A 14,704-nucleotide genomic window follows, 5' to 3' on the forward strand; every position below is an offset into this window, starting at 1 on the left:
GAAAACAGTCCTTTGAAGGCTTGCAGGATACTGCCTGAGTTTTGTTTGGATTTCCATAGGTATTGGTCACCTTGGTGCAGGCTCCTGCTAAGAAGCACAGTAAGTGATCTCATCAGAGTTTTTAACCTGGAGGGCTTTTTGAGCAGAAGCTGTTGCTGTCAGAGTCACAGGATCAGGTGTGATTTCCAGTTTGCTGGAATATACAGCAAATGTGCAAACAGGCTCTGGGCTTTTTTTAGCTCACAAAAGCAAGGGAGTCCTTTGAAAGCTCCTCCGTGTGCCCAATCATCGCTCTCCTCACCCTGCACAGCATCACAACATTCTGACAGTGTAAATCCTCACATTTGCCTCCCTCCCTCCCTCCCTCTCTCCTCCAGCCACTCTCCCTCCCCCTCCCAGCCTGCTGCTATCGGATCTGTGATGATATGTGATCTCCTGGATACAATCACACACACACACAAGTACCAGGCACTCCTGCTCAGCTGAGCAAAATGTCTTTCTCCTAGAAGTGGTGCTCATCCCCGCGCTCAGAGCCTTGACGATGTTGCCATGCTTCCCTTCCTGCCTCCTGCCTTTTGCTGCCTTTGCCTGCCTGCTTTTCCTGCCCGGGGGTCATCTCTGCCCTGCTGCCTGTAGCTGTATGGACTACCACACCATAGACTGCCGGGATCAAGGACTCCCAAGTGTTCCTAATCCCTTTCCATTGGATGTACGGAAACTCCTTATAGCTGATAACAACATTCAGGCGATACCAGCTGATTTCTTTATATTTTATGGAGATCTAGTCTATTTGGACTTCAGGAATAACTCCCTCACCTCTTTAGAAGAGGGCACTTTTAGCAGCTCTACCAAACTGGTGTATTTAGACTTAAGCTACAACAATTTAACGCAGCTTTATGCTGGGACATTCAAATCAGCAGAGAAGCTGATAAAGCTGAGCCTGGGGAACAATAACCTGGTGGACGTGGATGAGGCTGCTTTTGAGAACCTGGAACAGCTCCAAGTGTTAGAACTGAATGACAATAACTTACAGAGCCTCAACGTGGCAGCCCTGGAAGCGCTGCCCTCCCTGCGGACTATTCGCCTGGAGGGCAACCCCTGGGTGTGCGACTGTGACTTTGCCAATCTTTTCAGCTGGATCCAGGACAATGCCTCCAAGCTCCAGAAAGGTAAAGCTGGGTGGCTTTTCAGTGCAGTCCGTGTGTCTGTGTGTGTGGGAGGGCAGAGGGTTCCCGGGCAGACTGGCTGGGTGCTGCCTGCAGTGCCCCAGGCTGCAGTTTGCTCGGGCTCTAATTGCTTGCTTTCAGCAAACCAGCCCGTTAAATTGATGGGGGCTTCTTTTTTAGCAGCGGGTCCTCCTCCCAGTTAAGAAATAAAATTTTAAAAAATTAAGCCCTAATAATTTTGATTTATGGGCTAAACTTACACAGGCAGTGAAAGAGCCTTTTCAAATCCATTCAGCCCAGAGCTGGTTCTCTTCCAGACTTCATTTTCTCTCTGGTAAATATATTTTCTACAATAAGCCCTTTGAGCAGCTACATATCCTGTGCCAGCTCCTTAGGAAAACTGATATTTCTCTCTCATTTTACTGATCAGCTATAAAGCTGCTACAAAAGAGTTAAATCCCCATTTTATGCATCCGTGATTGACAGCCCTTTCCTGGAAGTATTTTCACAGAATTCCAGAATCACAGAATGTGCTGAGTTGGAAGGGACTCACAAGGATCATCGAGTCCAACTCCTGGCCCTGCACAGGACCATCTTTGTTGTGATACTCTGTGTTTGAAACTCTTCAGTAGCTTGATTTTGGCTCTTTTCATTACAATAGCACTGCTTCCAATATCAGAAGTAAATTGAAATGGCTCTGGAATCCCCCCAAATACAGGATATATAACTGGTATTCGAGCCAGGAATTTTTAGAAAAGGGAAAATAAAAGTATTAAGACTGGCATGTCTGGGGAATCCAGAGTCGTGCTCCACATGTCCCACCAGACCCCAAAGCCTCTCTTAATCCAGCTTTGGCAGGAGATCATCTCACAGTTCATGTCTCCCAACAAGCACCAGGGCATAAACTCCTGCCACTGAGCGGTGCCCGAGGGCAGCTCCCCCTGGGAGCAGGGAAACCTCGGGAGGGCTGCACAGGGGACACCTTCCACCAGCCCAGGCTGCTCCAAGCCCTGTCCAACCTGGCCTTGGACACTCCCAGGAATGGGGCAGCCACAGCTTCTCTGGGCAACCTGTGCCAGGCCCCCCCCACTCTCCCAGGGAAGGATTTTTTCTCAATATCCCACCTAAACCTCCTCTCTGCCAGTTTGACGCCGTCCCCCTGTGTCCTGTCGCCACATACTCAGAGCCTGTAGTCAGTTATTCAGGTTCTTCCCATGCTCATGACCTTGGGTAGCATTTTTTAAATATACTCATCCAGGTTGCCCTAGATATTCTCAGCTGTAAAGCAGCTGCTTTAAGGAAGGAGTCATTTGAGGAAAAAGTGGGTTTTCCTCTCTGTCTCAGTGAAACTTCAATCTTGATTCTTTCTACACCAAACCTGGGCCTCTTTTCCCACCTTCCCTGATGCTTTAGCTAAAGTTTGTTTAACTTGACCCAAATATTTGCCTGTCTCTAATGCTCAGTTCAAACATCAGTTCTCTTTCCCCATGCTTTTGATGAACTTTTAAGTTGTTCCCCTTGATCCAGACTGAGTCTGTTCATTCTGAGTCTGTCCCACCTCTTTCTCTGCTGCCCTGTCAGTGTTCTAAAGTGTATCTGAACTTATATCTGGAAATCTCAAGTGACTGAGCTTTCCCATAGCATTGCCAGTGTCCCCAAGGTCTTCCAAGCTCAGAGATGCTTTCCCACAGTGTTTTCTCTCATCCAGAGTTGTGTTTTGGCCAAATAGCTAAAACATCACTAGTTTGTCCAGATCTGCCAAACTTTAAGTAAGATGTGATTTGGGAAGACAAGGAGGGAAGCAGCAAATATTCAAATGGTTGGTTTGATCAGAGCTGTCCCCCAGGGATTTGCAGTTGTTCCCTGGAGTGAGTCCCCCCTCTCTTTGCACCCAGCCATGTCAGGGGAGATGTGCAGGGATGCAGAAAAGCGTGTGCAGTCAGCGTTTTCAGGGCTTCTTGTGAGCTGCTGCCACAAAAACACTGACTGCCTCCTCTGATAAACTACCAAAACATTCTTCACAAAGGTGAGGGCAAAACTAAACCCAAAAAGGAAAGACTGTCTCAGTGACATTTGAAAATATGTGGCCACAGTTGAGTGCCTTGCAAAACAACTTTTGGAAAGTCAGAGTTAAATTATTAGAATTATGATTTGATTGCATTTTACATCCAGTTTCCAGTTTTTAATGATGTCACAACATGATACCCATTAGGAACTGATTAAATTAGTGTTACTTGTCTGGTTATACTGATCCAAAGCCATCCTGGCCTTTGCTGGGAGGAGTGGAAAGAGCAACTCACTGAAGATTCAGCATTCAGACCCTCTGGCTCCTCCTGATAGTGCTGTGAGGCTGGAGACAGAAGGATTATTGCAGCAAACACACAAAGTAGGGCAGCAGGCTTTAGGTCTGGAAATACAGAATAAGGAAAAGATAGGGATGCATTTTCAGGGCCCAAGAAAAAGAGCTTGGCTGCAAACAAACTTCTGCTTTGGAACTCTGCAGCAGCTCGTGGGTTTGCATTGCATGGGCTGAACACAGGGCTGGGAGAAGTCACTCAGTAACTATAAACTGCTCACTAAGCCACTGCTCCACCTTTCCCTTCAGCACTGCAGGGGATGGTCAGCCCCAGCTGCCCTGGGTTTGTGCAAAACACCCTGTTGATAAAAAAACAGGAGTTCTGTCCCTGTGAACTGAAATCTCTGTAACTGCTCCTGAAGCTCTCCCTGTGTCATTAAGGTCCCTGTGTCATTAAGGTCCCTGTGTAATTAAGGTCCCAGGAGGACTCAGGTGGTCTGAGCAAAAGCCAAACTGCAGCTCATTAGTTTGGCAGGAGCCAGGTCCATTTTCTTCCTGGCACGTTACCAGAAAGAGCTTGTAAAGTTCTAACTGGTGCTGACCTGTGTGCCCAGCTGGCTGGGAGGGCTGGGAAGGTTGGGAAGGCTGGAAAGGCTGGAAAGGCTCTGCCCAGCTGCTCATCTCACTCATCACTTCACACAAACAGCTGGGATTTACAGATCCCAGCATTTATTCATCTAACCTGATTTTTAAATAAAGGCTTAACTGGCATTAGGTGAAGGCTCCACTCTCCCGTGGCAGATTTATGAAAGGAACTGCACTAAAAGTTTTGTTATTAAACTTAGCACTTTAAAACAGAAAACATATTCTTTTACCTGCAAAGAGATATTAAACCAGCATTTTCATCGAGCTCCAAAATCAAACTGCAATTTTCCCCTCTGATCTGATTGGTAATTGATTAAAAGCAAATTAGTGAGCATAGTGCAAAGTAGACAAAGGAACTGTGAAGATCAGTGGGATGGTGATAAGTGGAGAAAATAGAATAGTTCTTTTTCCTAGAGAAGGCAAAAGTGCTCCTTATGGGTCCCAATGTTTAAGTATAACATTTATAAAGATTTTCTGTAGAAGGAAGTTTGGCTATATACATATTTGTTATGCCTGAATGGCACATGGTGGCCAATGAGTCACAGTAAAGGCTTCCCATCCAGAGGAGCAGGGATATTAAGAGTACTGGATTATTTCTTTTGGAAATAGAAGAATTGCTGTAAGATCTCTGTCCCTCCAAAAACAGGTGTGAAAACTTTCATGGAAGGTTTTACTCCGTGGGAGCCTGAAAAAAACTCACAGAACAAAAAACATCATGACCAAAAAATGCCTAAATTGGTCTATGAAAATACACTCAGCCATTTATCATGTTTGGCTGAGCTTTCTCCTGCTTTCAGAGCTTGCTGTGTATCACATTTATCTTGGCTTATCTTTTGCTTCATCTCTTAACCTACTTCTTTTAGTTTATACTGCTTGAAACTCAGGGCTCACCCAGCAAAAGGTGTGAGTGACCCACAGAATTGAGGGGTTTGAACCTTCCCTTTCAGTGGTTCAATGAAAAGGGCTTTGATGGAATGAAAAACACTGTTTAAAATTAGTGCAAAAGGCATTTGTTGAACCCCTCTGAGGATCCCACCTCGGTGGAGGGACTGGACTCAGATAAAATGCCTGTAACAGAGAAATAAGAGTCGTCAGCAATGGCCACATCAAGGGCTTTGCAGAGGTCCCTGTTGCTGATTTTTACTGAACATGCTTTGGGCAGCAGGGCCTGTGACCTTGTTTGCTAATGACTAATGCATTTTTAACATTACTTTTAATTAGAGCTTAAGTATTCCTTGGAGTGTGACTGCAGTGTCTCCTTTCTGTCGTCTTGCCCTTGTTTTGCTTTTTATTTTTTTCCTCCTCTCAGTATCTTTGGGAAGCTGTGGAAAGTTTCTGAGATTACTTAAATTATTTAATTAGTTATTTAAGTTCCCCACTACCTACTGCAAGAATTACAAATTTTGCTGCCCTCTATGAAAACAGCATTGGAAAGACTTTTAGGAACTTGATATGAAGGTTTAGACTGAGCTTTTTTAAACACTGGTATTTCCAGGAAGACTCAAAAAACTCATTCAGAACTGGCCAGAGCCAGAATTCCAAATGGAATTATGCTGTGATAAATGAAACAGATGTTCTGAATGCTTGAAACTGAAGTAGCACAAGTTTAGGTGAGGACTGGTGCTCATTTTGGTCAAATGTTGCTCTGCTTAGCAAAATTGTGGGCATAAGGCTACACATTTTTAAATTTCAAAAGTTAAATTTAAATTTTTAAATTAAAATTTAAAACTTAAATTTTTAAATTTTAAAACTCTAAGAGGGTTTTAGTGCCAGTGCTGACACAGAAGCTGTTTAGCTACTTTCAAGGCTTCTGTAGCTTTCAAGATCCCCTCCATAGGGATGGACAGGTAAATTCTGGAAAAGTGGCATATTTCCAGGTAAAGGCTGTCTGTGCAAAAGAACAGGAGAGAAGGATGGCAGTGAGAGGATAGGTAGGGGAAAAGCAAGAGCAGGTGACAATGGGACTGTGAGCAGATTCTGGAATAAGAAACTCAGACGAAATTCAGTCCTAAAAGAGAGATTCAGAAGTGAATCATAAAATAGGATCACAACTGAGGTTGGAAAACACCTCCAAAATCATCGGGTGCCCCCTGTGCCCGATGCCCACCTTGTCCCCCAGCCCCGAGCACTGAGTGCCACGGCCAGGCCTTCCCTGGACACCTCCAGGGCTGGGCACTCCAAACCTGCCTGGGCAGCCCCTGCCAGGGCCTGCCCACCCTTTCCAGGAGGAAATTCCTCCTGATGTCCAACCTGAGCCTCCCCTGGCACAGCTGGAGGCTGGTTCCCCTTGTCCTGTCCCTTGTTCCCTGGGAGCCCAACCCACCCTTGGCTCCCTACTCCTGTCAGGGGGTTGCAGAGCCAGAAGGTCCCCCCTGAGCCTCCTTTTCTCCAGGCTGAGCCCCCCCAGCTCCCTCAGCTGCTCCTCATAGGATTGACTCTCTAGACCTTTCCAGACCCAGAAGAATGGGATGATTTTTGTGAGGCTGTTTGGAAAGACCAGGCCATGAGGTGTCCGTCTCTTCCTTCTTAAACTCCTTCTATCATCTCATTCCAATCTAAAATCTATTACTAAACTTATTCTATAAACTAAATAATGTCTTACTTCACTAGTCCAGGCCATTATAGTAGCCCTGGGCTCACTGAAAATGTTAAACATTGTCTTCAAAACAAAGCACCATAATCACAGGAGAGGACAGGTTTTGTTTAACCTTCTAACAACCAGCGAAACAAGGGAGGATTTTACAATCCTCTTGACTTTTCAGTCTTCATTAGTCCTTATTTATTCATCTGCTATGGAGAGAAGGCTGCCTTAACTTCATGTACTAATATAGAACCTGAGCAAGCTTCAGCTAGAAAGGACAGGCTGTTCTGTCCATTCCAACCATCACTTCTCCCCCAGTATCATGCACATGGTAGCACATCCCCAGAACAGAACAGAGCAGAATATCTGTGCTTTTGGAAGGAAATTAAAAGCCTTAAGACATTTCACACATTCAGCAGCTTTTATTCTGGTCAAGCAGAAACTCCTAACAGAAATTATATTCCTTAACAAGCACATCAAATCTGTTTCTATATATACACATATATAAATATATTATTTGATCTCCCAGTCTTTTTCAGTAAAACGATCTGACTGCCACTGGCTTTTCACTTTGTTTCCCCCACCCTAAGGTTGTCTGGAGCACTTCCATCTTTCACAGATTTGAGGATGTGAGGACAGCACTTGCAGATGTGAACACCTCATGTTGAACTTTATATTTAGGCTTTGAGACAAACTGCTAAGTACCCTCTGATGTTGTCCTGGGAGTCTCTAGGGCACTTGGCCATGAAAGTTTTATTTAGGGACCTAAATCTAGGCTTCAAGTTTTTTTTAAGCCTTACTGTTCTGATTGCTTGGGGCTATTTCCAATGGAATTTCATCTCTCTGCAGAGGCACTGCCTCTCTCACTGCTTATTAATACATCTAATCCATTAGTGACAGTGTGTAAGTAGACGAAAGCAACTATAGCTGGGAGCAAAATACCACACAAGAAACAAAATGCCACATCAAAACATTTCAGATCTGTGTCAGCTGCATTCAGCAACACGAGGGAACAGCTGAATTCCACCCAAGGGGGCAAATACCAATTTTACTTAAAAAACAAACAAAAAAGCCTATTCTAGTGCTCTTATATTTACTGTTTACATAGTAATGAACACGTGTGCATGAAGCTCACTTAAACATTTATGGCTGCAGATGTTTTTCTGGCCGTATTTCCTGCACATCCCAGTGTTTGTCATTATCTTACCCAGCTGCCCATTGGTGAGTGGTAGGAAACTCTCCTCATACCTGTTTTTTGTGAACTTTACAAAGACCCAACAGAACTGAGGCTTCTTTTATTTTTATTTTTTATTTATTTATTTATTTTTATTTTAATTCAGCATCCAAAATTATAGCTGGGAAATAACAGACACACCAGGACACTGAAGTGCTAATGAGTTCCAAAAGTTCTGCAGTAAAAGCTGTAGGGATTAGAAATGAGCAGAGATGGAAAGACACGAGGAGTCCTTCAAAACAGATCCAGAGCAAGTGATACCTCTTGGTGCTTGTCTGTAGCTGGAGGAATATAACCCAAAATTCACTGTACAATAGTGCATCAGTCAACACATGCAGGGAAAACCCGGGGCAGAGCCAGGAGAAGGCAATGGCAGTGCCCTGGATGGTTTGAAAACTCCTAATCACACAGTCCCTGTGAGAAACAGAGCCCCAGCAGAAGGAATGCCAGTGGAATGTGGGTTTTCCTGGGCTTTTTTGAGCTGGGAAGTGGCAGCTCTGGAGCACTGCAGCACTGTCAGCCTGGTTTCATTTACAAGGGAATTATTAATTGCTTGCACACAGACTGGTTTGGGGCTGCATCTGTTTTCTAGGGGAAGGATTTCAGCTGAGTGAACCTGTGCCTGGTCCAGAAACAAAAGCACAGTGTTCCTTGGGATCCAGCAGCAGCCTAATTGCATGGGATCCATTGTGGAGTTTAAGTGCCTGACTCAGTGGAGTTGCACTGCTCTAACATAAGGTGTCTCAAAGTCATGTTGTTCTAAAACCTGTGAGGGAATTTCATTGAAATAAACTCCACCTGGGACCCTCCTGCATCACTTCTTTATAAAAAGACACATGTATTTTTTTTTTCTTTTTAAAAACAAGCCTCTCTTTTTAATATTATGGTTCTGGAATTCCAGCCTTTTCACACTTCCCATGTTACTGAGCCAAACTACTCCTCAGGGTACAGACCTGCATTTTCATCCTTATTTTTTCAGTGTTAAGACAAGCCTGTCTAGAATCCAGCACCTGTCCCTTGACTGGGGCTTCAAAGCAATCAGTGCATTTACAGCTTGCCAGTGAAATGCATCTGCTCCTTCAGATGACAGAGCAGAAGGATACAGAGTGTGTGACATTGTCCTTGGGACAGCTGGAGTTATTACAGATAATGGGATGGCCCTGACCAAAATAACACGAGCTGGGTATTTATAGCACCCTCACACTTGTTATTTCATTTACAGTTTTGTTTGGTATGGAGAAGCAACTCCTTGAATATGTTGTGGGAGCAATGAGGTAGATATATATAAATGTCATCAAAGGCTTTCTTGCTGCAGCCAAGCACTAAATATCAAGAGATGCCCTTTACAAGAAGCCTGGCTGGTTTTTTAAAAGAATAAATAGGTTCTGCAGAATAAATAGATTAAAACAAACAAACAAACAAAAAATACAAAAAACCACCCCCCAAACAAGATATAAAAATTAATTCCATTCTAGTTACAGCGTGGGAAAGCAGAGCACCAAGGTTAAATGGCATCTCCTGTCCTCCAGAAGTGTTGTGTGAGGGGACAGGTGACTTTTATGTGCAACAGAATCACACAGAGGAAAAAACCTACACTCTCTAATTAATACTGATCACTGTTCATGCAGAGGGTGTATGATGATGACCTGGAATTACTTCCTGCCCAAGGAAAGAAAAAAACTGGCTCTATTGCTGGGCACCAATGCAGTAGGACAGGTGGGGAACAGCCCATCAGTTCTCCACACACTCTGGATTCTTATGCAGAAGGAAAACCTACTTGCAAATAATGTAGAGCAAGTACCACATTGCTGTGAAGGAGGCAGATGAAATGGTTTTGTTTGTCTGTCACCTTTAGCAGACCTGTGTGACCTGGAGGTTGTGAAGTTTTCAGGTCAGCAGCTGGAAGCTGAGGTGCAGCAACCACTGCCTTAACCCTGGGAGGAGGAATTCCTTGTTCCACCAGCCACAGAGCTGCCAGTCTTCCTGCTGCTCCAAACCAACAGGCTGTTCCAAATTCCCCTGGGAGTCCAAAGCACAGCTTCTGTTACTGTGCTGGGTCTGTCAAGAGTGTCAAAGGCTCTCACTGGCCCCTGTACTTCACCTCTTGGCATCTGTTGCTCCCAATGCCAAAGAATTCTGTAAAAACCTGAGCCTGTCGTGGTGTCACACAACAAAACAAGTAGTAAATTCCCATCTCACCTATTTGGTTTGAGAACATGACCTAGATTCCAGTCCCCATGGCTACACGGAGACTACCCTCTTTATTTCTCATTACTGTATAATCAGTCCCCAAATCCTCGCAGTGAACTGATTCTCACAGCAAGAAATACCCTCTGAGTGCCCTGGCGTGCTGCAGGTTCCTTTCTGTTTGCATTCTCTGTGTAGTGAGGGAAGGTGAAAGCATCAGGGAAGGAGGACCAGAGCTCACAGTCCACAGGCTCAGCTTTGATCCGTGGCAGAACTGCTGCTGGGAGTGGCTGAGTGGGCTCATTTCCCTCTCTGGGATCCTGGGGAAACACCACCAGAGTAAGTAGTTTTTAGAGGCAAGAGCTGCACTGTGCAGAACTGCTCGGAACAACAGTTTTCTTTTGGGGTCTTTTTTGCTCTGTCTCTTTCTTTTTAATATATTTGATATATTTTTTCTATTTCCCTCCCTATGGAAGCTTAGACCTGAGACTCCATCTCACCACTATGGCACAGAGGTGTCTCAAATGCTGGCAGGTGAGGACAGCAGAGAATTTCTTTTGCAGCGGGTCAGAAACAGAAAAAATAAGAGTTGTTTGTGGTCCCCTGTGCACTGTTCCTTTCGACCTGCAGTGACCACAGCTCAGCTGCTCTCAGGGGGTCTCAGCACCTGTTCTAGTGGTTTCTTTTACAGGAACACTGTTAAATAGAAACTTTTCTTTTCTTGTGCTTGCTACTAGTCAAATGGGATCTGTTTAGGTGCCATATTCAGTTGGTGCAGGCTTTCACTGCAGTGATCTCTCCTATTAGCAAGGAACTTCAAATGAATTTGCAGCATGTTACATTCATTTTCTTGCTCTTTCTACATAGAAGCAGCAAGTGCTTTGATGACTGTCAGCTTTATATTTATTTATTGAAAAATGTTTGCTTTTTAAAACCTGGTTAAAAAGACACAGGTCTTGGAATTCCAGCCTATGGCTTTTCTCTCCTCCCTCATTTTTCATGGTTTTGAATAGGGAATGATATCCATTTATCCCCACTTTGTGCTGTTAATCCCATTCACCCCTAGAGCTGCTAATCCCAAGTCTTACTGAAAAGAAAATATGATTTGGTGGACAACTGTCAGTTCTTTCCTAGGAAGGTTTGTAGAAGGAGCTCTGTCCCAGGCTGGAGAGTGCAGGTATGAACTTCCTCAGCCAGCAGTGCAGTCACTGCTCACTCAGTGCTCCAGGGGATCAGCTTGTGTACAAGACATGATAAATATGAACCTTGCAGGCTCACATTTCCACAGCTCTCAGAGGATGTTGTACCTCCTTTACCTTCCAGGTCAGTGCCAGCGACAGGAGGTTTCAGAGATCTCTAAAGCAAGTTTCCTCACCATCTGTTGTGCATGGCCAGTGCACTCCAGGCTCGGAGAAAAATCACTGTGGGTTTGGGCAGCTTTGCCTGGAGGAAACCAGTCAGCCTTGGGCACTCTGACTGCTGTCCTGTCCTGCTGGCACCTCCTCTCAATACCTTGTCAATGGGAGATGCACGAGAGAGGGAAGGCAACAGAACTTTAGGCAAATGTAAAAGATGCAGGAGGGCTTTTAGGGGTCAAAATTTAATACAGTCACCATTACAAGGTCAGTGTGGTAACTGGTTCCATAGTAGAAGTAGCTAAAACTCCTTTTCAAATCAACACAGCAGCTGGGCTGGGTTGGATCCAGATAACCAGCCAGGTTGGCACCATTAACCCCAGGAGCCCAGGTTTAATAAATAGTAAGACATCACATGCCATAGTTATCCAGCCACAGGAAAAATGGGATTCACAGATGCAGAGGAAATCTTATCACCATTCCCTATTTAAAGTGCCAGAATGGTTCCATGGCAGAGCTGTGTGATGGAAAGGCCCTGTCCTGTGTGTGCACACAGAGCCAAAACCAGGGAGAACATCCTGGGATCACCAGCAAAGAGTGGAAGTTACCAAATAACCCAGCAGCAGTTCTTGTGTCATTAACACACAGTTCTTCTATTTTTATATTTCCCCTTTACATTCATATCCTTGATAGTAAGACAAAAGCTGTCCTGCCAACAGCCCCACAGACTGAACTCCCTTCAGGATTTGTTCCATTCTAGCCCTGCTAATGCCCTCTCCTGATGTTCCCCCGTTTTGGATGAAGAGGGAGCTGGGCATAGGCAGTGAACTGTCTGCTTTCACTGTCCAGGATCAACCTGCATTCTCACAGGTTCTTAAATCTGGGGGTTTTTGCCTTCACTACAAAGAGCCCAGCCTTAGGCATTCTCCAGTAATGCAGGGAGGAACAATATCTGCCAGTCTGCCTGGCCTCAGGACAGCCAGGGAGAAAAGGTGGAAGCAGGTCACAGACAAACAAGCATCCATTAAACCCAAACTGTTGTTTTGACCAGAAAAACAACTGTAGTTTTGGAACTACATGGGAAAAAGTAATGTTTAGAAGGCACCAAGGGAACTTCAGTATCCCTGCTAACCCTGTTTTGGAGTCAGAGTTTGTGTTCAGATGGAGCAGCTGGGAATTACTTCCAGGCCTCCAGGTTTAGATGCATCCAGGGTTCAACACTAACTTTTTTAAACCCTCAAATCATGGTCCTTGATCACACCTGACCTCCTGGAGGTGAAATAACTTCATTTCCAGGAGCTGCTCAAGGGGGTTACGTAACGGCTTTGGGACAGTGACAGGTTTTGTTCCAACTTTTCCTAAATATTGAACAAATTCACAAACCAGAATTAACCCTAAAGCTTCCCCTCAGCCGTTCAGCCTCTGCCCTGGAGCAGCAGAAGGATTCCTGGATATTCCACTGATTTGTTTCCCTCTCCTCTTCTTCGCAGGTCTCCACGAAATCCAGTGCTCCCTGCCTGTGGAGAACAGGAGGATCTTCCTGAATGAGTTATCTGAGGTCAGCTTCAGTGAATGCAAGTTCAGTTTGTCTCTGACAGACCTTTTCATCATCATCTTCTCCGGGGTCGCCGTCTCCATCGCCGCCATCCTGTCCAGCTTCTTCCTGGCCACCCTGGTGCACTGCTTCCAGAGGTGTGCTCCCAGCAAGGATGATGATGATGATGAAGACAACAGTGAGGACTGAACTTAGTCTATATCTTTAAATTTGCTTGGTCTATAAGCTGTTAGATCATCAGCCAAAGTCTAGGAAGAAAAGGAGCAGAGTAAAAGCTTTACATGAGCTCACAGGGTGGGAGGATCCCTCTAATCAGTGATGGTCACAGGCAGCAGTGGCAGAGTTGGGACTCTCAGCTTTGCTTGCACTGATGCAATCAGCCCTGGTTAATTTTGATCCTTAATCAAACACTGCATTTAAATTTGAGGATTGGAAGAAAAAGGGAGGAAAAGCAAAAAAAACCCCAACAACTTCCGGTGTTGAAGACTGGAAATAAAAAGGGGGGGGGGAAAGGCCAAAAAAGTGTTTCAGTGTTTTAAAAGACAAGTTCCCAGTTTCCAGATTGTCCTGATGAGATGCAGATTCTTATAAGTACTTAAATCTTGTTCTAAATGCACTTTGAAAAGGACTGGAAGGGTGGAAGCGTTTCAGCTGGAAAATACAGAAGTAATTTCAAACAGCCCCTTCCTAGATCTAATAGTGGGAGATTCTATTAAACTCACACGGCTTTCCAAGTGACAAAATGCAATTAAGATGATTCCTAGAATTGCAGAAAGCATGAGAGGAAGGTTGGCATTTTCTCCCTACAAAGGTTCTCCCCAGACATCCATCCCCCATTTAATGACAGCAGTTGCAGGCACCATTCAGCCAAAAAAAATTTTTTCTATAAGTGAATATGATTCTGGGTCTGAGTCATCCACTGCAGATGCCTGGCACTTCTTTGGTCATGGCACAAATACTAAATATAACATCCTTTTGCATTTTTAGATGCAATGAAGTAAAGGATTTCCCTCCCTGTAGTGCTCAGCACCAGTAACTGTTGCAGTATCCAGTCCATTTAGTTATTTTAAAACACTAAGGGCTATATTCTGCTCCTGATTATACCAGAATAACCCAACTGAAATGAACACCAGGATCCAAATTGGCAACTGTATAAACAAGAGTGAAATCTGGCCCAAGATATTTCTGACTGTACTATAGATTTGTCAAAACTTGAGCTCTTCTATATGATGGTAGATATTTTTGTTAAAATTAAAAAAAGACATTTATTACAAGAGATTTTTGGAATAGTGCTGGACAGCTTTTTAGGATAAGTATATTTTTAAAATATTTGTAACGGAAATATTTTTTTAAAGCTCTGTGTATTTAAATTATTCTCTAGAGTAGCTGTGAGGGCTTGAAGTAATGACCAACATAGTAATAAGCAGCTAAGGACTGTATGCTATTATAAAATAATTAGAGCTGATAAAAAGTAGCATTTGTTTCACTACTGTAAATGCTATTATTTCTTAAAAGAAAACACTCTTTGATTAAAACCCTGCCTTGCTCAGTAGGATGGAATCCCCCTGTGTGGTCAGGGCTGAGGAGGGACACCAGGACTCAGCACTGCTGGGTGTTGTCCCATCCCACAGGGATCAGCTGGAGGACCTTCAGCAAATCACTCTCTGCCCGTGCCTCAGTGTCAC

General features: G+C 44.3%; 1 protein-coding gene across 1 annotated transcript; it reads left to right on the plus strand.

The window, feature by feature from the left end:
* Positions 1-397: 397 nt before the first annotated feature.
* LRRC38 (leucine rich repeat containing 38) lies at positions 398-13,459 on the plus strand. Its single transcript, XM_008928695.2, has 2 exons — positions 398-1,169; positions 12,955-13,459. The coding sequence occupies exons 1-2, from the start codon at positions 542-544 to the stop codon at positions 13,206-13,208; spliced, it is 882 nt and encodes a 293-aa protein (XP_008926943.1). The 5' UTR covers positions 398-541; the 3' UTR covers positions 13,209-13,459.
* The last annotated feature ends 1,245 nt before the right edge of the window (positions 13,460-14,704 follow it).

The sequence above is a fragment of the Manacus vitellinus genome, unplaced genomic scaffold, assembly GCF_001715985.3.
Source record: "Manacus vitellinus isolate BGI_N305 unplaced genomic scaffold, ASM171598v3 scaffold_46_pilon, whole genome shotgun sequence".
Lineage (NCBI taxonomy): Eukaryota > Metazoa > Chordata > Aves > Passeriformes > Pipridae > Manacus > Manacus vitellinus.

Bases quoted from the DNA above. Each gene is read 5' to 3' on its own strand.
- LRRC38 (XM_008928695.2), top strand. From the start codon at position 542: ATGTTGCCATGCTTCCCTTCCTGCCTCCTGCCTTTTGCTGCCTTTGCC. The intron at 1,170-12,954 runs GTAAAGCTGGGT...TCTTCTTCGCAG, and splicing joins TGCCTCCAAGCTCCAGAAAG to GTCTCCACGAAATCCAGTGC.